This window comes from Geotrypetes seraphini, chromosome 4 (assembly GCF_902459505.1).
Source record: "Geotrypetes seraphini chromosome 4, aGeoSer1.1, whole genome shotgun sequence".
In the NCBI taxonomy this organism is placed as follows: Eukaryota; Metazoa; Chordata; class Amphibia; order Gymnophiona; family Dermophiidae; genus Geotrypetes; species Geotrypetes seraphini.
The window spans coordinates 240,015,017-240,037,121 of record NC_047087.1 but is presented as its reverse complement, the minus strand read 5'-3'; the positions used below and the strand labels follow the sequence as shown (position 1 = coordinate 240,037,121).

General features: G+C 46.1%; 1 protein-coding gene across 3 annotated transcripts in view; it reads left to right on the top strand.

Annotated features, from left to right (window-relative positions):
- Nucleotides 1-22,105, top strand: part of SIRT1 (sirtuin 1) — a 149,146-nt gene that overhangs the window by 93,834 nt on the left and 33,207 nt on the right. For all 3 annotated transcript variants that reach the window (XM_033941660.1, XM_033941657.1, XM_033941658.1), the window contains 2 exons: nucleotides 3,110-3,189; nucleotides 10,511-10,697. In XM_033941660.1, coding sequence (XP_033797551.1) covers nucleotides 3,110-3,189; nucleotides 10,511-10,697 — 267 coding nt within the window. The remainder of the gene's footprint in view (nucleotides 1-3,109; nucleotides 3,190-10,510; nucleotides 10,698-22,105) is intronic.

Below are 22,105 nucleotides of genomic sequence, written 5' to 3'. Positions count from 1 at the left end.
GTTGAATTTGGACCTCCAGTCTGAATATACCAAAGAATATTTGGAGGAGGTGGAACTTCCCTATCCTCCTAAGGAGTCCTTGCGGCTCCCCTTGAATCCGGTGTTACAGCAAACTTTTTTCCACAACCTGGAGGCTCCGTATGCTATCCCAGCCATTCCGTCTAAAATGGAGTCTAGGTACCGGACGGTCCCCTGTAAAGGGTTCGAAAAGGCTCAGCTATCTCACCAGTCTTTAGTGGTGGAGTTTTCCCTCAAGAAGTCTCACACTTCTAAGGTCTATGCGGCTGTCCCGCCCAGCCGGGAGGGCAGGACTATGGATAAGTTTGGCAGGCATCTGTACCAAAATTCTATGATGGCTAACAGGGTCCTTAATTACAACTTTACTTTCACGTCCTATCTTAAGAAGTGCATTAAATCTCTGCAGTCTTTTCAGGATGACTTGCCGGTCCACTGCCGTGCGGATTTCCGCTGGCTTCTGGATACCCTTTTGCAGCTTCGGCTTTACATGTTCCAGGCTTCATATGATGCTTTTGAACTTTCTTCTAGGCTCTCTGCCTTTGCTGTGGCCATGCGTCGTTTGGCGTGGCTACGCATAGTTGATATGGACTCGAACCTGCAGGACCGGTTGGCAAATCTTCCGTGCTTGGGCAATGAACTCTTTAACTCCATCGAGGCGGCCACCAAGCGCCTCTCAGAGCACGAGCGCTCCTTTGCCTCCCTGGTCCGGGCCAAGGCGAAGCCTGCTCCTCCCAAATCATATAGGTTGCCTCTTCAGCACTACCCGCAGAAATCGACGCCAGCGTTTTCTAGACCTCCGAGGCGCCAACAGCAGCAGAAGGCCCCTCCGAAGCCTCGAACCCCGGCTGCGGCCAAGCCGGCACCGTCTTTTTGACTGTCTCGGCGGGAGGGGGCTGGCCTCCGCCCGCGAGCCTTCTCCTTTGCCTATAGGGGGCCGTCGCAGCGCTTTCTTTCACCGCTGAGCTCGGATCACTGCGGACAATTGGGTCCTTTCCATCATCAGGGAGGGGTATTCACTCCAATTCCGGTCCTCACCTCCGGACAGGCCCCCCAGAGCCTATCCTTCGAGCGGTGCACAGCTTCCCCTGCTTCTCCGGGAAGCTCAGGCCCTCCTTCGCCTGCGGGCAGTGGAGGAGGTTCCCTGTTGTCAGCGGGGCTCCGGGTTTTACTCCCGGTACTTTCTGGTTCCCAAAAAGACCGGGGACCTTCGCCCCATCTTGGATCTCTGGGGGTTGAACAAGTTCCTGGTCAGGGAGAAGTTCCGCATGCTCTCTCTTCCCACTTTATATCTCTTGATGGAAGAGGGAAACTGGTTGTGTTCGCTAGACCTGAAGGAGGCTTACACTCATGTGCCGATTCACCCGGCCTTTCGACGCTTCCTTCGCTTTCGGGTGGGGGACCTTCATCTGCAATATCGGGTCCTCCCATTCAGGCTCGCTTCGTCCCCATGGGTCTTCACAAAATGCCTCGTGGTGGTGGCGGCGGTCCTGCGGTCTCGGGGTCTTCAGGTGTTCCTGTACCTCGACGACTGACTAATTAAGGCATCGTCGAGGGAGGGGGTTATCTCAGCGACCCGTCAGACTATTATCTTCCTTCTGCGTCTGGGGTTCGAGGTCAACTTCCCAAAGTCCCAGTTGTGCCCCTCTCAGTCCCTGCAGTTTATTGGAACCAAGCTGGACACGGTTCGCCTCCGGTTGTTTCTGCCTCAGTCTCGGCAAGCTGCCCTCGTTCGGCTCAGTCAACAGGTCTCCCTGAGGGCTTCGGTCTCAGCCAGGCAGCTGATGACCCTCTTGGGGCACATGGCCTCCACCGTTCATGTGACGCCCTTTGCCAGATTGCACCTACGGGTGCCTCAGTGGACTCTGGTATTGAATAGAACTGCTTGAACTTAAAGCTTTGTGCAGAAGGAACTTAGTTAAAGTAAACTAGCTTAAGTAAAATGCTAGTTTTTAACTTAGAACCTTAGAACGTATATGTGAACAGCAGTGCAGAATATCTAAACAATGTAGCTGTTGTACAGGCGTGATTTAGTGGGCCTAAATAAAAAGATAACTTAATATTAAGATAGCAGCTGAATAGCACCATTATCTGGATAATTTTAGGGTTGCTATATGGCTCCAGAAAAAGAAGGACTAATTGAGACATCCAGGTTTTACTTCTATTGAAAGAAATAGAAGTAAAACCTGGATGTCTCAAGCCATCCTCCCTTTTTTTTAGAGCCATATGGTAATCCTCTTATACCAATCTCTGCACAGCTCAGGAATAGGGAAGAGGGGATCATTGGGGTGGGCATTAGGGTTCACTAAACCAGGGACTTTTTGGGTTTTGTCAAGGAGAAAGGGTAGGCCCCTTTTTAGGGAGGGGAATTGGGCAGGGGATCAAGGGCATTGAGGCTATCATTTCTTTAGTCAACTGCAGAAGAATGAGATTAACTCTTCTACACCTTCTTTGACTTGACAGTCTCATTCTATACAGTTATCACCTTGAAAGTCTTCTACAGTAGTTCTCTGCATTGGATCAGAGAAGTTAATAACCTCTTTGCCATCAGTTTTAATTGTTTGTATGCTGGTATGTAACTCGGGGATTTGCACAAGGTTGATTTCTGCACAAACCCCTTTTCTACATTTTGTGCCCAGAAAACTTAATGCAGATATTGTATGAATTGCACGCTTCCATCTACTCTAGCTTTCTGCTTCACCCCCAACAGTTTCTACCTGAGGCAAAGCAGGACAAAAATTACTTTCCCACAATCGGCGTGTCTGTGGTAGAAAGGTTATGAATCCCATATCGCCTCTGCTGCTCTAACCATTAAGGCACAACTTAACTACAAGTTATTTGAGTAGCAGCAGTAAATGGGTGGGGGAGGGCAGATTGTGTCAAAAGTCATGAATGGAGGCCCTTGTTGGGGAGGGAACAGGGAAAAAGCATATGCGTATACATATACATACACATTTATATATATATATATATATATATATAGTTGCAGGGGGCGAAGAGAAAAAGGAGTCATATAGAGTTGAACGGGCCCGGATTTTAGACTTGCAAAATTGATTTCTTATTATATATATATATATATATTTTTTTTTTTTAGGTTCCTTTGCAACTGCTTCTTGCCTGAATTGTAAGTACAAAGTTGACTGTGAAGCTGTCAGAGAAGACATTTTTAATCAGGTAAAAAGTGCCTCTCATATGCACCTCTCATATCTGCATGGTTTTCTATTGCATGAAGTGAACATTTAAACCAGGGGTGCCCAACGCGTCGATCGCGATCGACCAGTAGCTCAGGAAGGCAACTCGAGTCGATTGCACTCGTGTTGCCGTCCTGAACTACGGGCCGATCAGCCTTCCTCTCCAGTGTTCTCCCTAGGGCCTTTTAGCTGGGCGGTCCGCCCAGCTGTCATCTGCCGCTGCTGAACATTTAAAAAAAAAAACAAAAAAACGGCTTGGAGATTTCAGCCCCTAGCGAACTTATGCTCCGGGCTCTAACGTGTGCGTGCAGGCTTCTCTTCTCTTCCCTCCGAAACCGGAAGTTATGCCCGGGGAGGGGGAGGGGGGGGAGAAGGGAAGCCTGCACGCACATGTTGAGAGCCCTTAAGCAAGCGTTCGCTACGGGCTAAGGCGGGAGACATGTTAGTGAAGCATTTCCTCTTCTTGCTGCCGGGTCCTGCCTACTTTCTGTTTCCGCGAAGGCAGGACCCGGCAGCATTTCCCCCAACAGTTCCTCGCGATGCTGGTCGGCCGAAGCAGGGAGAGGTTGGGGCGGCGTCGGCTTTTGGGCGTGTTATTGGCGTCGGCTTTCGGGCCTGTTATTGGTGGCGGTTTGGGTCCTGGTCCCCGATGGTAGTTTGGGTCCCCGATGGCAGTGGCAGTGTCTTGGGGGAGGGCAGGGAGAAAGAAAGAAAGAAAAAGGGCAGGCAGGGAGACAGAAGGAAAGAAGAGAAACAGAAAAAAAGGAAAGGGAGGCAGAGAGAAAGAAAGGGCAGGGAGAGAGGAAGGAAAAGTTGGGGGAGGGAATGAGGTGTGGAGGAGAGGAAGCATACAGGCTGAAAGAAGGGAAGAAAGACTGGATGCACAGTCAGAAGAAGAAAGTGCAACCAGAGACTCATGAAATCACCAGACAAGGTAGGAAAAATGATTTTATTTTAAATTTAGTGATCGAAATGTGTCTCAATTTATATCTGCTGTCTATATTTTACACTAAGGTCCCCTTTTACTAAACCGCAATAGAGTTTTTATCCCAGGACAAGCAGGCAGCATATTCTTGACTGATGGGTGACGGCACCGACGGAGCCCCGGTACGGACAATTTTAGAGTGATTGCACTCTAAGAACTTTAGAAAGTTCTAGCTAGGCCGCACCGCGCGTGCGCGAGTGCCTTCCCGCCCGACAGAGGCGCGCGGTCCCCAGTTTTCTTAATTCCGCGGAGCTAAGAAGACGCGTGTTTCCAACGGCTGTTGGAAGTTTTTTTCTAAACTGTTCACTTGCCTTCCCGCTCGCGCGTATTTTTCTCTTCATTTTATTTCTTTCTTGTTCTTTTAACGTTTGTAAAAAAAAAAAAAAAAAAAAATTGTTTTATTTTTTTCTTTTTTTTATTGACTACCCCGGCGGGGCCTGTTGGCACCATCGAAGCCTCCGGCTTCGATTTTGCTACAGCGGTTTTTCCCTTCATGCCCCCGTCACCGGGTTTCAAAAAGTGTCAGCGGTGTGCGCGCCCTATATCCCTCTCCGACCCGCACAAGTGGTGCCTTCAGTGTCTGGGTCCGGACCATAGGGCTGACACCTGCACCCGCTGTAGTTCTTTACAAAAAAGAACTTTAAAAAACCGACAGATTCAGCAACGAATTCTGTTCGGCACCGACATGGAAGTTGCACCAGTATCGACATCGGCAACTTCCTCCAAATCGACACCGACTGTCTCGGCACCGACAGATACATCGCCGACGTCGATCCCTGTAGGTAAGCCGGCTAAGAAGCCTTCCCCTACTGTCCTAGGGCCACCAGTCGAGCATGCAGTGAGCCAAGTCCTGCAGACTGAGCGCCGGCCCCGTAAACGCTCCGCTCCCATTGAAGTCACTGCCTCGTCATCGGCATCGACTTCACCCAAGCGTCGAGCGGCACCGAAGGTACCGAGCAAGAAAAGACCGGTACCGGTGCAATCGGGACCTACGTTGGATGAGCGCATTGCCTCTATCCTCCAGGCCCAACTTAAACAGCAACTACAACAATTGCTCCCGGCTCTGTTGACACCGAATCCTCCAGTGTCGGTACCCAATGAGCCTTCGGTGCCGACCGTCGATCAACCCCTTTTATTGACATCGACTTTGTCGGCACCGCACAAATCCATGTCCATGCCTATTCTATCAGCGGAACCGAAACGACGTTCTGCTCCGGACACTTCTGAACCGGTACCGTTCTCTGAGCCCCGTACCGTTCTACACTCCCCTGGTACCGTCTCCAACCGTTCGGGGAAATCGGTGCGCAAGACTAAACATGTTGGCACCTCGACTCCACTTTCTCAGGGCCGTCTCCAATCGGTACGGGACCCTGACTTGTGGGATGACTCGGATGATCACCTCGGTACCGAGGAAGATTATTCATCTGAAGAGGAGGATCTATCGGTGCAAGACCCTGCTACTAAGCCAGAGCACTCCTCATTTACCAAATTTTTAAGGGAAATGTCAGACACCCTTTCAATTCCTTTGGAGTCTGATTCTAAAAAGTCCAAGGCATTCTTAGATGCCTTGGACTTTGATCATCCTCCTAAGGAGTTCTTAAAGTTGCCCCTCCATGATATCTTGAGGGAAACTTTCTATAAGAACTTGGAAACTCCCTTAACCATCCCGGGAGCCCCAAGAAAATTGGAATCTCTTTATAAAGTCATTCCAATCCCAGGATTCGACAAGCAACAACTTCCCCATGAATCCTTGTTGGTGGAATCAACCCTGAAGAAGTCTGTAGGTGCCAGTGTTTACGCCTCTGTCCCTCCTGGCAGAGAGGGAAAGGCCATGGATAAATTTGGAAAGCGCCTTTACCAAAACGCCATGCTGGCCAACCGTTTAGGTAATTACGCATTCTACTTCTCGTTTTACCTGAAGCATCTCATTCAACAGGTGACCTCTTTTCAGAAGTACATTCCGGACCGTAAACTTCCTGCTTTTCAGCAATGTACTTCTAGTCTTTTGCAACTCAAGAAGTTTATGGTCCGTTCCATTTATGATACTTTTGAACTGACGTCACGGGCCACTGCTATTTCTGTAGCAATGAGAAGGTTGGCATGGCTACGGGTCTCAGAACTGGATGTAAACCATCAGGACCGACTGGCCAATGCGCCTTGCCTGGGGGATGAGCTGTTTGGGGAGTCCATGGATACCGCCACACAAAAGCTCTCCGCGCATGAGACTAGGTGGGACACCTTGTTGAAAAACAAGAAGAAACCTCCTCCTCCTCGTCCATTCAGGCAACAACCTTCTTATCAAAGAAGGTTTTCTGCTCGCCCGGCTCAGACTCATCCTCCTCAACCTCGCAGGCAGCGTCAACAGCAGCAACAGGCTCGTCAACAACAACAGCCTGCTGTAAAACCGGCTGTTCAACCTAAGTCTACACAGCCCTTTTGACTCTCTTCTCGAGAACATTGCCAGTCTTCCTCCCTCATGCCTTCTACCTCAGCCCATAGGAGGTCGACTACAGGTTTTTCTGTCTCGATGGGAAGCAATTACCTCCGACCAGTGGGTACTTGCTATCATCGCTCACGGATATGCCCTGAACTTTCAGACTCCTCCACCGTTAAGTCTACCAAAAGAGTCTGCTTCCAACAAGGCTCAGTCCCTCCTTCTCGGTCAGGAGGTTCAATCCCTCCTCCTTCTCAATGCCATCGAACCAGTTCCTCTAGACCAGCAAGGCCTGGGATTTTATTCCCGGTACTTTCTTGTACCCAAAAAAACCGGAGATCTCAGACCAATATTAGATCTCAGAGATCTCAACAAATGTCTGGTCAAGGAGAAGTTCAAGATGTTATCTCTTGCCACCCTATACCCTCTTCTCTCTCAGGAAGACTGGCTATGTTCCCTCGATCTCAAGGAGGCGTATACTCACATTCCAATTCATCTGATGTCCAGACAATACCTTCGCTTTCTTGTCAACCAACATCATTACCAATACAAGGTGCTACCCTTCGGCTTAGCCTCCTCTCCCAGGGTATTCACCAAATGTCTGATTGTGGTCGCAGCTTATCTCCGCTCCCACAATTTTCAAGTCTTCCCTTATCTGGACGACTGGCTCATCAAGGCTCCTTCTCCTCAGTCCGTTCACATAGCCACCAATCAGACCATTTCCTTCCTTCGACTGTTGGGGTTCGAGATCAATCTACCCAAGTCACACCTCATTACAACTCAGTGACTTCAATTCATTGGAGCCATTCTGGATACTGTTCAGATGAGGGCGTTTCTTCCTCCAAACCGCCTTCACACCATCCTTCATCTCTGTCAGCAGGTGTTCCAGAAAACTTCCATCTCTGCAAATCAAATGATGGTACTTTTGGGGCACATGGCGTCCACAGTGCATGTCACCCCCTTCGCACGTCTCCACCTGCGTACTCCTCAATGGACCCTAGCGACTCAGTGGTCACAAGCGACGGATCCTTGTTCACAACACATATCTGTGACCTCGTCTCTTCGACAGTCGCTTCTTTGGTGGTTGAACTCATCAAATCTATCCAGAGGTCTACTGTTCCATCTACCTCCTCATCAACTAGTCATCACCACGGATTCCTCCCCCTATGCATGGGGAGCTCACTTGAACGAGTTCCAAACTCAGGGGTTTTGGACCACCCAGGAAAAGAAGCACCACATCAATTTCCTGGAACTCAGAGCGATATTTTACGCCCTGAAAGCTTTTCAACATCTCCTCTTTCCTCAGGTTCTTCTCATTTGCACAGACAACCAAGTTGCAATGTATTACCTCAACAAACAAGGAGGGACGGGATCCCGTCCTTTATGTCAGGAAGCTCAAAGGATTTGGACATGGGCGACTGCTCGTCACCTATTCCTGAAAGCAGTCTACATCCAAGGGGAACAGAATTGCTTAGCAGACAATCTCAGCAGAATTCTTCAACCTCACGAATGGACTCTCGACCCCTCGACTCTCCAGTTCATTTTCTCTCAATGGGGCACTCCTCAGGTGGATCTTTTTGCAGCTCCTCACAACCATCAACTGCCCCTGTTTTGCTCCAGACTTTACTCTCCTCACCGTCTGGAACCCGATGCATTTCTTCTGGATTGGACCAATCTCTTCCTTTATGCATTCCCTCCTCTTCCGCTCATGCTGCGCACCTTATTCAAGCTCAAGAGGGAACAAGCCACCATGATCCTCATCGCTCCACGGTGGCCCAGACAGCATTGGTTTTCCCTTCTACTTCAACTCAGTTCCAGGGAACCCATACCTCTTCCTCTGTTTCCTTCACTACTTACACAGAATCAGCAAACGCTTCTTCATCCCAACTTACAGTCTCTGCACCTGACAGCTTGGTATCTCTCGGGCTGACTTCACCTCATGCTCTCCTTTCTCAGCCTGTCCGTTCTATTATTGATGCCTCCAGGAAACCGTCTACTCTTCAATGTTACCAGCAGAAGTGGTCTCGGTTTTCTTCCTGGTGCCTGTTACATCACCATAATCCCATATCTACAGCAGTGGGATTGGTGTTGGACTATCTTTTGTCCTTATCTGACTCTGGTCTTAAATCCTCTTCGATAAGGGTCCATCTTAGTGCCATTGCAGCTTTTCATGAGCCGATCCATGGAAAACCCCTCTCAGCTCATCCCTTAGTCTCAAGGTTCATGAAAGGCCTTTTCAATGTAAAACCACCTCTTAAGGCCCCTCCTGTTGTATGGGATCTTAATGTGGTTCTTTCTGCGTTAATGAAGCCTCCTTTCGAGCCTCTGGCCACAACGCATTTTAAATTTCTAACTTGGAAAGTGGTCTTTCTGATAGCTCTCACTTCTGCCAGGAGGGTCAGTGAGCTCCATGCACTGGTGGCTGATCCACCTTTCACTGTTTTTCACCATGATAAGGTTGTCCTTCGTACACATCCAAAATTCCTTCCTAAGGTTGTGTCTGAGTTTCACCTTAATCAATCCATCGTTCTTCCTGTTTTTTTCCCAAAGCCTCATTCTAATCCAGGTGAACAGGCTTTGCATACCTTGGATTGTAAACGTGCTCTGGCTTACTATCTTGATCGCACCAAACCTCACAGATCATCTCCTCAACTGTTTTTGTCCTTTGATCCTAACAAGTTGGGTCACCCTGTATCTAAACGCACTCTATCCAATTGGCTTGCTGCTTGCGTTTCTTTTTGTTATGCTCAGTCGGGCCTGACACTGGAGGGTTCTGTCACGGGCCACAAAATTAGAGCTATGGCAGCGTCTGTAGCTTTCCTCCGTTCCACTCCTATTGAGGAAATCTGCAAAGCTGCTACTTGGTCCTCAGTTCATACTTTCACATCTCACTATTGTCTGGATGCATTCTCCAGGCGGGATGGACACTTCGGCCAATCTGTTTTACAAAATTTATTCTCCTAATGGCCAACCTTCCCTCCATCCCTCTTTTTGTTAGCTTGGAGGTCACCCATCAGTCAAGAATATGCTGCCTGCTTGTCCTGGGATAAAGCACAGTTACTTACCGTAACAGGTGTTATCCAGGGACAGCAGGCAGATATTCTTGCGTCCCTCCCACCTCCCCGGGTTGGCTTCTTAGCTGGCTTATCCTAACTGGGGACCGCGCGCCTCTGTCGGGCGGGAAGGCACTCGCGCACGCGCGGTGCGGCCTAGCTAGAACTTTCTAAAGTTCTTAGAGTGCAATCACTCTAAAATTGTCCGTACCGGGGCTCCGTCGGTGCCGTCACCCATCAGTCAAGAATATCTGCCTGCTGTCCCTGGATAACACCTGTTACGGTAAGTAACTGTGCTTTTTAGCGCAGGGAGCCTATGAGCGTCGAGAGCAGCGCTGGGCATTCAGCGCAGCTCCCTGCGCTCTAAAAACTGCTATCGTGGTTTAGTAAAAAGGGAGGGGGGTATATTTGTCTATTTTTGTATGGTTGTTACTGAGGTGATAGTGCATAGAGTCATCTGCTTTGACCTCTTTGAAAAACCCTGGAATAGGAATGATAATTAACATTTTCTATGCGTACAGTGTGCGTTGTGTTTTTTTTAAATTTTATTGTTGGTAGATCATTTTGACTTGGTCATTTTAAAAGTAGCTCGCAAGCCCAAAAAGTGTGGGCACCCCTGATTTAAACTATGCCATTGTAGTTGTTACACTGACAGTTCCCTATGCTTCTAGCTTAAGACAATGAAGAAAGGAAAAGGGGGAAATAATAATCATCAATATTTCATATCACTAATAGTCATGTTAGATATTGCTATTTGAGTCATGCAAAATAAAAAGTGAAAAATATACAACAATAAAACTGAATATGTAATGAAATATTTCTTATTGTGTAGGTTGTTCCTCGGTGTCCTAGATGTCCAGCTGATGAAACACTGGCTATAATGAAACCAGAGATTGTATTTTTTGGTGAAAATTTACCAGAACAGTTTCACCGAGCTATGAAGTATGACAAAGATGAGGTGGATCTCCTAATTGTTATTGGGTCTTCCCTAAAAGTAAGACCAGTAGCACTCATCCCAAGTAAGAAAATTATTTAATATTTTCGTATAACTTTAGAATATGATCCTATAAATGGTAAAATAAAGGGTGGCAAGTATTAAATTTGATATACCATCTTGCTGTGGATCGGAGGGAAGCGAGATGGCTAAGCGGAAGGCCTGAGCTCTCTTTCAGTAGCTGGAATCGGAAAATCACTGCCTCATGTTGTTTCAAGTTTATTAGGTTTTTATATACTGCCTATCAAAATTATCTAAGCGGTTTTTACAATCAGGTACTCAAGCATTTTCCCTATCTGTCCCGGTGGGCTCACAATCTGTCTAACGTACCTGGGGCTATGGAGGCTAAGTGACTTGCCCATAGTCACAAGGAGCATTTTCCGATTCCAGCTACTGAAAGAGAGCTCAGGCCTTCCACTTAGCCACAGGTGCTACTCCATTCTGCAAGATTCTGACGATTCCAGAGCTGATCTGAATTGGAACAAATTTTCAACCATTGACTGGCAAACTTTTAGTAAATACTACAATAAGTATGTTAATTCCTACTGCAGATTGGATCCCTGTCCTCCAAATGTCATGAAATCTGCCCCAATCAATTTTAAGGTCAAGCTGTTGACTTGGGTAAACCTTTCTACTATCCTCAGGGAAGTTCCCAGTAGAACAAGGCCACATTATGATTATACCAATTAAAAAAAACGCAAAAGAACCATCTAACATTGCATCTAACTTTAGACCTATCACCAATATTCCTCTGGTAACCAAAATAGCAGAAGGGATGGTAAATGCCGAACTCACTACATATTTGGAGAAACACAACATCTTACACAACAACCAATCCGACTTCCAGTCAGGTCACAGTACCAAAACAATTATAGCTTCTCTGTTTGATTACCTTCACCTACTTTTCAGCCAAGGATCAAGTGCTCTGATATTGCAACTTGATCTGAGTAGTGCATTTGACTTGGTTGACCATGCTATTCTGCTGGACTGTTTGACATCTATTGGAATTTCAGGCCATGTTCTCAATTGGTTACATGGTTTCTGGGAAATAGATCCTATAAGGTGTTTAAGGACAATACTATCTCCTACAGTTGGAACAACCCCTGTGGGGTCCCGCAGGGCTCTCCCTTGTCCCCCACCCTGTTTAACATCTACCTTGCCTCCCTAGGAAACCTCTTGCAGAGTCTAAAGCTCAAATTCTTCATCTACGCGGACGACATCACCATAGTCATTCCGCTATCCTGCTTTACATCAGAGCTGCTAAATTCTCTATCATTTATTCTAAATCAGGTTGAACTTTGGATGTCAGCATTTAGATTAAAGTTAAATTCAGAAAAAACTAAATTTTTCTTGGCAGCTCCAAATGACAAAATCAAGGAAACTACGTTACATGTGAATGGGCTGGATTATTGTATTGAGCAATCCTTAAAAACACTAGGAGTCACTTTAGACAAGCATCTCACTCTGGAGAAACACTCTGACCTAGTATTTAAGAAAAGTATCTTGGTGCTTTGGAAACTCCGCATCATAAAAAAGTACTTTGATGACACCTCTTTTCGTCTGTTGGTACAATCTTCTATTCTGAGTGTTCTGGATTACTGTAACATCATATACCTAGGTGCCTTCAAGAAAATCACCAGGAAGTTGAGGTTGGTCCAAAATACTGCCGTCCGTCTCATCTTTGGCCTGAAGAAATGGGAACACATCACTCCTTTCTACCACAAGTTGCACTGGCTGCCGTTCGAATCCAGAGTTCTGTTTAAGTTCTCATGCATCTGCTACAAAACAGTATTCAGTATGTCACCGGATTATCTTTACCCTCACTTCAACCTGAGTTACAACAATAAGAGCTCTGGCAGAATAAATCTGTTCGCTTTTCCCTCACTAAAATCGTGTCATCTTAAAAGATTCTTCGAAAGAACCTTCTCTTTTCAAGCGGCTAAACTAAATTCATGGCTCGCCCAAATTGTGCTTGATGCCTCTTCATATCTCAATTTTAGAAAGCAGGTTAAACTCAACTATTCAACAGACCGAATCCTTAACGTACTTCATCACTATCTCCTCTCATTCTTTTAAGATTGTTGCTCCCTCCTTATGGCTTGTATGTATTTTTCCTTCACTTAAATTGTATGTATATACTTCTTGTATGTATTTTTTCCTTCACTTAAATTGTAGACGTATAACTAGTTTGACTTCTATGGTTGCTTTGTTTTTGGGGTTTTTTTTTTCAATCTCAATTGCATTGTTTGTATTTCATCTAACTGCTGTGAGCCACCTAGAACTCCCTGGGTATGGCGTATACAAAAATAAAATAATAATTATTATTATTATTCTCACTCCCCTCCGATCTGTCCAGAATTTGGCTGCATGACTCATATTCCGGGAGAGCCGCTTTACTCGCGTTACTCCTTTCATAAAGTCATTTCATTGGCTTCCCATCCATTTCCGAATATAATTCAAGCTCCTTTTACTGACTTACAAATTCACTCACTCGGCTGCCCCTCACTATCTTTCTTCACTTATCAGTGATACCCTCCCACCCCCCAAGTGAGCTCCGCTCAGCTGGTAAGTCACTCCTATCTGTGCCCTTCTTTTCAACTGTCATCTCCAGATTCCGTCCTTTCTGCCTTGCTGCACCATATGCTTGGAACAAGCTGCCTGAATCCCAAGCTCCATCTCTGGCAGTGTTCAAGGCCCATTTAAAAGCCCACCTCTGTTGAGAGTGCTTTCGACTCCTAACTCCTCTCACCTTGGGTTCTGCATTCCCCTGCCCTCTATGTCATGTGTTGTCTGTCCAAGTTAGATTGTTATCTCTTCTGAGCAGGGATCGTCTAGAAATGTCAAAATGTACAGTGCTGTGTACGCCTTTTGGCGCTATATAAGTGATAAGTAGTAATAGTAGTTGGCAGGCTGCAGCACATTTTTAAGCACAGGTCACAGTGAGTAAAAGCTGTAACAGCATATGAGGTGAATCAGGGGAGGTTTGAAATTTGAAGTTTTGAGGGTTTCTGCTTGTCCCCCTATGTTCCCCGCCTGAAAAATCCTAAATTCACCATTTTTAAAGTTTGTTTAATATCCGCTATAATAAAACCTTGCACTTCAATCTTCGTGATCCCTGCGTCCATGATATGTGCTTCTGTGCCACACATGCGCAGTAGAAGGAGCCAGTGGTGGTTTCCCCATCGCCATCCTTCGGCGACGCTGGCTCCCTCTACTGCGCATGCGGAGGCACCTTAACCACGGACGCACAGAGGCGGTGACCACGGCGGTGACTTCCCCCTCCCGCCCTCACTCCGTCTAACACACCGGTCTGAAACTCACAGCCCCCCAGGTACTAATCTGTGGCCCGCGGTCTAGCCGGCTCCCTTACTGAAGTTATTCAGTCCATTGCTGAAGTTATTTTTCAGTTCAAAGCCACTGCCGTGGCTCCTCTCACGAGCTGCACCTGCGTTGAAAGCCTCTCTGATGTCATGTCAGAGAGAAGGCGTCTTGACGCAGGCGCAGATCGTGAGAGGAGCCACGATGGCGGCTTTTAACTAAAAATAACTTTGGCAAGGGAGCCGGCCAGAAACGATGAAGAGAAATGCTGCAACCCTGCTGCACAGGGAAGGGGGGATGCTGCTGCTGCACAGGGAAGGGGAGAGGAATATGCTGCTGCACAGGGAAGGGGAGGGGGAAATGCTGCTGCTGCTGCACAGGGAAGTGGGAGGGGGAAAATGCTGCTGCACAGGGAAGGGGAGGGAGAGGGAAATGCTACTGCTGCACAAGGAAGTGGAGAGGGAGGGAATACTGCTGCTGCACAGGGAAGTAGGGGGAAGGGAAATGCTGCTGCATAGGGAAGGGTGGGAGGAAAATGCTTCTGCTGCTGCACAGGGAAGTGGGGGGAAGGGAAATGGGGAGACAGAAGGGGGCCATGGAGAGAGACAGAAAGACAGGCAGGTAGCGCACAAGAACGGTAGGCACACAAAGACAGCGGGCAGGGAGAGAGACAGAAAGAAAGACAGACAGCAGGAGAGAGATAGATAGAAAGAAAGAAAGAAAGAAAGAAAGATAGACAGTGGGAGGGAGAGAGACAGAAAGAAAGGAAGAAAGAGACAGGGGCAGGGAGAGACACCGAAAGAAAGAAAGACAGACAGACATATATTCTAGCACCTGTTAAAATAACGGGCTTAAACACTAGTGACAAATATTGTGTGTTTGGCATGAATTTCTTAACAGTGGCCATCTTGGATTTTTAGCAATCTTTTTTTTTTTTTTTTTTTTTTCAAAAAGCTCCCTGCTTTTTCAAAACTGTAGTTTTTGCCTCAAACCTTTTGGGATGAAGTCCTTGCACTCTCCTGGTGTGAATTATTTAACACCTCAAGAGTGTCCTTGTGCCGCGTGGTGCAGCCTGGAAATGCAGCGTCCAACTTAGCTTCTCCAATGTTGAAGCAGTTGGCCAAACACTTGGCAAGCCCGGTGGGGTGGCCTTCTTTGTTTTCGGGGCTTGGAATGGCTGCTAATTGTATGCACCTGGCAGCAGACTCTTCGCAGCCTAAGAAACGCAAAGTTAAGTCATAATGGAATGAGTTTCAAAGCAGGCATTCTTCCCCTGTGCAGTCCCACTCTGCCTCAGATGGTCTTTTAGTGGTGTAGCATCTATGGGCACGTCCTCATCTTAGTCAGCCACTTTTCTGGCGCTGCCTGATCCTGATCTGGGGGATTCTGATGTTAATGACCAGCTTGCTGACCCCTTATTTATAGGCGCAGCGCTTCCTGGGATGGGAGATCAGGGACTGTGTCCTGGACCTTTGGATCTCTCTGGGGTTTTTGAACCTGGGAATGTTCCCACGGTTCTGCGTTTATTTAAGTCTGCGGCTTTACTAGATCTTATTTTGGAGTCTCTGCAGGAGTTCAGTTTAGTCACTCAGCTGGCTCCATCCACTTCTTTCTCCTGGCTTTGTGGTGTGCACTCGCAATCTTCAGCTTTTCCCTGGCACCCTGATATGAGCATTCTAATTTCAGAGCAATTTGATTCTCCAGAGGGCCATGACTCACTTGTATCTCTCTGGCATAGGAGTGCTAACAGCTTTTGTTTCAGCCTAAGGTGGATTCTTTGGTTGTACAGATGACTAAGTGCACCTCTCTACCAAGTGAAGTTGGTTTGGTGCTTAAAGAAATGCAGAACTGCTGTGTGGCTGTGGTCCTCCGGAGACTTTTTGATGCCACCAGTTTAGGCATAAAGGCTACTTCAGTGGCATCCTTTGTCACACGTGCCTGTCTCTCTCAACTGTGCACGTTGGAGAGTGATGCTGTGGATCCTCCTCCTCAATTTTGTTTAGCTGGGTCAGATTATGCTGCTGATGCATTGTATGATCTTATGCGGCATTTGGCAAAGGTGTTGGCATACTCCATATCTGCCCGCAGGATATTCTGAATCAGACAATAGGCTGGTGAATCCACTTCCAAGGTTACTTTGGCTAGACTTCCCTTTAAGGGGGCAGTTCTTGTTTGGCAAGGGCCTGGATGACTTCATGAATTCTGTGTGGACCTCTAGAGCAGGGCTGCCCAAGTCCGGTCCTCGAGATCTACTGGCAGGCCAGGTTTTCTGGATATCCACAATGAACATGCATGAGAGAGACTTGCATACCAAGAAGGCAGTGCAGGCAAATCTCTCTCATGCATATTCATTGTGGATATCCAGAAAACCTGGCCTGCCAGTAAATCTCAAGGACCGGATTTGGGCAGCCCTGCTCTAGAGGTTCTGGTTGCTCTAATTTTTGTGGCTCCTGGTGATCCCGCCTGTATGCAAGTGCCAAGTAGCAGAGATTTTCCCAAGGCTCCTGGCACAGGGTATGCTGGCTACAGGTGGTCCCAGCCTTCAACCTCCCATCCTGTACCCTCTGCCAAAAAGGCGCAATGACACCAGGGAAAGGGATGCCCCTCTACAGTTAGGGGGCAGACTCTCAGGGTTCCTGTCTGCCTGAGTTCACATTTCATCCGACCATGTAGCTCTTCAGAAAAAAGGAATGGCACTTATCTGAACTGGTGTATCTCAGCTCCAACACAGACTGTATTTTGCTAGAGCTACATTAGAAAGCTGAATGTGAAGATTCTTCAAAGTTTGTCTATTTCTTTTCTTTAAATATGGTATCTGTGAAGAATCATACTTGATGTGAAAATTGAATGCTAACTTAACTGCTAAAGCAAATCTAAACACAAATGAAAATGCATAAACATGGCAAGCAGATATTGTGTAGTAAGGCCTTAAGCATATATCAACCCTATAAAGCAGTAATGAAGACAAAATAAATGGGGGGAAGATAATTCAATAATTATATAGAATGATTAAATAGTTAATTCTAACAACATTCATAATTGAAATCAGAGCCATAATAGCATCTAATACATCAAATCTAAATCAAAAAATTCTAAAGATATCTTCATAAATATTAAGATTTAAAAATTAGATCATAATCCTTATTGAGTATTTGAAGAAAACAGTGGTGGACATATCATAAATTATACAGACTTCAGTCTTTGGAACCTCTTATGATGTATATTATTCCAAGTTCCTGTCTTGTATATTGTTGTAATCATCTATGTCCACCACCCCCTACCGACCAAATGATTGATTAATTTAATTTAAATCTGTATAATTATTAATGATTATTATAATCACTAAGTTTATTTGACTATCATTATCAGCACTAACTTTATTGTAATAATATTTTTAAAAATTAGAAAGTGATAAACTCAATTATTTGCAAAAATCCTGTTATTAATTCATTTCAAATTCCTATTTTATTAAAATTCGATAGATTTATAACATTAGAAGATTACTAGAATGCATAAAGTGTATGTGCCTGAACCTATAGTGTAACAGACTCAAATCTAAAAATACATATTCCTAAAACATGTATTTATCTAGGATATCTTGAAGGAGTAAACAAATTATGTGCAACACAACTAACATTTATGAAAAAGGCAACACTTAGCTTGTTGTGAGGTGGAACCTGCCACCATCAATGTTGATGTGATAGAAAGCTCCCAACGCCTTTATATAGGCGTTTCAACCCGAATTCGGGTCTTCTTCGGGGGAAATTTTGAACCAAAGCTGCCTTTCCAAAGATGGGGAAACTAAGCTTGAACGAGCATATACTGCATAAGCTCAAACAAACGTTGTCAACACGGAGAAACTTAGATGGCAAATTGAACTGGCTTGGCGCTCAAACGATTTTGATGTGTGGAGAACAATGTCTTCCGCAAGCAGGCAGGCCTGAATTCTCTGACTGACACTCATAGTTTGAAAAAAGATGCCCCGGGAAAATCCAGCATCAGAACAAGGCAAAAAAAGCCAGCTCTGGTGATGTCAATATTTACACGATTGAAAGAGACTGTTATAGAGAAGGCTTAGCTCAGGGGTATCCAACCTTTTGGCTTCCCTGGGCCGCATTGGCTGAAAAAAATGTTTCTGGGGCTGCACAAACACGTAAATGCTGCAGGAAGACAGAGGAGGGAGCTGGCAAGACGGTAAACATCTGGGGGCAGCAGAGGGAAACACTGCATCGCCCTCGACTGGGGCCACACAAAATACTTCAAGGGGACCGCAAGTTGGACACCCCTGGCTTAGCTGCAGCTCTGCCTGAGAGTGTAGAGAACAGAAAGCCAATGCTAACTACAAAATTTGCAAAGGACAAAATAAAAAGTCGTAATGAACCAGTGCAGAAATCCCAGCAGAATTCCAAGCTGACATGAACTAATCACAAAACAATCACACAAAATATCACAATAAAACACACCATTCCACCTCTCTGTTCAGTCCATCAGGATGTAGGGTCATGAAATGGTTAACTGTTGTTTGAAATGCTGCTCTGGCCTACATAGCTGGAAACAGTATACAATCTGCTGACGTCATCTGCCTGAAATGTATGTCCCTGCCTTACCACATTGTAAGCTAAATAGATAAAAGTTTGAGCCATGATGTACCCTGCCCTCCTGAACATGTAAGAGTTAGAACTGCAAGGCTTAGATAAACAGATAAATGAACTAGCTTCCTATAGGACTATAAGTCATACCCCTGAACCTATCGCAAGTGCTGGCTTAGGACCAATAATAATTGTAGAAAAGTTATAGAAGTAACAAATGAGAAGTTCTGGATTTTGCATATATTAGTTTGCATATGTTTAGTGAAAATGGCATAAAAGTCCGTGCATTTCCTGTTTCTGACACTCTTGTAAGCAGGCTGCTCACTGCACAAGAGTCCGGCATGCTGTAAATAAAACTCTTGTACTTTCTTCATGCCTCTGACTTTGTGTGTCCAAGTGGCCTTTCAAGGGTACATAGAATTTAAACGATAAATCCAATGTTGCTCTTGTCTCCATAGTACTCTAGCCAGATCTCCGTGTGGCAATGAAACGGTGTCTAAGACAAAATCTGAGATCTGTCACTTGATGAGATGACTCCTTCCAATGCTGTGATAAAGGAGCCTCCATAACTTCCCTCCGGATTCTACTAAGATGTTCATTAATGCAGTTCCATACTGATCTCACAGTGCAGCCTACATAGATCTTCTGGCAGGGGCAAAAAAAATCAAATATACCGCTGCTGTAGTGAGGCAGTCATAGGTGTATCACAGTGTGTAAATACTGCCATGATGAATGAAAGCTTGTTTGGTAACTGCATAGGTACACACCATGCACTTGCCACCTGGTTTATATCCAGCAGGAGACTCTGAAACTTGAGTGCGGGATACATACTGAAATCTGATCAAACGTTCCCTCAAATTGTGCTGTTGGGCAAATGCAAACCTAGGAATTTGCTTAAACACTGTGAATGCCCATCATATGCCAATGTCGTTTAATGATCTTTTTAATAGTAAACACTTGTGAAGAATAGGGTAAAACACACGTTAAACCAGAATCAGAACCAGCCTTATAAGTTTGCAATAGATAATTACAGGGAGCAAAAAGTGTGCGCTTATAAGCCCGTTTGACCACCCTGGTTGGATAATCTCTTGCCAAGAACCAATTTGTCATCTCTTTTGCCCGTTCAATAAACTCAGTTTTATGTGTGCACAGGTGATAAAGCCTTAAAAATTGACCAATTGGAAGGTTGTTTCTCGGATATTTGGGGTGGAAATTGGTGTACTGTAGAAGATTGTTGCGATCTGTTGCTTTGTGAAAAATAGTGGTGGATAAACCTGTCCCATCCAGTGTGATTAAAATGTCTAAAAATGGAACCTGAACATAACTTGTGTGTGCTGAGAATTGCAAATGTGGGCGATTGGCTCATCAGGGCTCCCTTGTTGGCCAAGGGTCAGGTGATCCAGGTGCTGGAGGATCTGGGTTGGATCATGAACTACAGAAAAAGCACTTAAATGCCTACACAGTTGCTGGAATATCTGGGAGTTCTCTTCGACACGACTGCGGGCCGTGTCTATCTTCCAGAGGCGCGCAGACTGAAGCTCTGTGCCCATATTTCTTCCCTTCTGGAGCTGCCAGTTCCTTCAGCATGGGACTGTCTTTAGGTTCTGAGGTACGTGGTAGCCACAGTATATGTAGATCCTTACTCTCTTGCTGGGCTCTGCACAGGGATGCTTTACAGACCTGTCTTCCCTGGACTATGGAGGCTTGGGCCAGCATGGATTTATGACTTCTCCTGTAGTCGCTTTGCAGGTGCGTTCTACTGCTTATTGCCTCCTGATGTCAGCCTTCGGGGCTAGGGAATCCACTGCAATAGTTGTCCCATCCAGGGGAGTTGGCCACCCTCTCAGAGAAAATGGTCAATCAACTGATTGGAGTTGAGAGCCATTTTGCTGGCTCTGATGTGATTGTAGAAGACTCTGGAGGTCCAAGCGGTCAGGGTCTTCTCTGACAATGCAATAGCAGTAGCCTGTCAATCACCATGGAGCACCCCTCTGGCTCAGGAAACCCACCGCCTTTTTCTATGGGTGGAACATCATCTCCAGGTGCTATCAGAAGCACATTTGGTGGGAGTCAACAGTATTCAAACTAATTTTCTTAGCAGACAGACTCTGGATTTGGGTGAGTGGGCCCTGTCCACAGTAGCATTCCGAGCCATAGAGCAGCGCTGGGGCCAGCCCTGCTTCGACCTAGTGGCCATGGCAAAGAATAAGAAAGCAGATTGTTTCTCTAATTGACGATCCGAACCCAGCAGCGTGGGTCTCAACACTCTAGTGCAGCCATGGCCTCAGGAGATTCTCCCTTGTTCAGCTCCGATCTTGGTGATTCATGCCTCTCTGCAAGCTGAATTTGATAAAGGTCTCACTGTAGCATCTCTTCGAGTCCAGGTAGCTAGGCTGTCTTGTTTTAGAGCCTGAAATCATCATTCCTCTTTGGCGTCTCATCCTGATGTCGCTAGATTTTTGAAGGGAGCTCTTTGCATCAGACTGCCGGTCAAGCAGCTGTTCCCTTCCTGGGACCTCAACCTGGTGCTGTCGAGCCTTACCAAGGCTCCCTATGAGTCCCTTTGGGATGCTTCCCTCTTGGACTTGATGCTGGTCGCTGTTACCTCAGCGTGGTGGGTCTCAGAACTCCAGGCTTTTTCTTGTAGGCAACCGTTCCTCCGCATCTCGGAGACTGGGATTTCCCTGCGTATGGTTCCTTCCTTCCTACCAAAAGTGGTTTAGGCTTTCCATGTTAATCAGGAAGTGCATTTGCCTGCTTTACAACCTCCTAATTCCAGGATGCAAGATCACCTTTTGAAGAAACTGGATGTGCGCAGAGTGCTTCTTCGCTACCTAGAGGTCAGTAACAAATTTTCTCTCTGACCATCTGTTTCTGTTGACTCATTCTGTTAAGCAGGGCACTCCCGCTTCCAAGGCCACGATTTCCAGATGGATCTGTAGGGCCATTTCATCAGCCTATTTTCTTGATTTTTCTCTACACACATTTTCAAGTTTTACAGAGTGGATGTGGCGGCGAGATAGGACTCTGCCTTTGGGTCCTCGGCCTTACAAGCTAGCACAGCAAGCATGCCCTAGCTTTTGGGGACTGCTTTTGTACATTCCATCTGTTTAGAATGTCTCATCTATTGCACTGGAAAAAGAGATTATGTACTTACCCTGGTAAGCTCTTTTCTAGTAGATAGGTGAGACATTCTAGACTCCCGCCCTGACCTTCCTGTTCCTGTCTACTGTCTCAATCTGTTTATGCTTCTCCAAGTTGTTTCTTAGATGCCTGGCAGCCCTTGGGGGCTGGGAAGAATACTTGTATATATGTTACTTTTTTTCTGCGGGAGTAGTTTCTGAGCTCCTTTGAGGCCTTTGTTGACTGTTTGCAATTGATGTTCTAATGTTACTTCTTGAGCAGAACAGTTGTTGCTGAACTTGATTGCCATGGGTGTCTCTACTTAATGTTGATTTGGTGGCTCTTAGTGCTTGGGTACTTGCTGTAGGAGCCCAGTGAAGTATAGCAGAGGTACAAAGAAAAA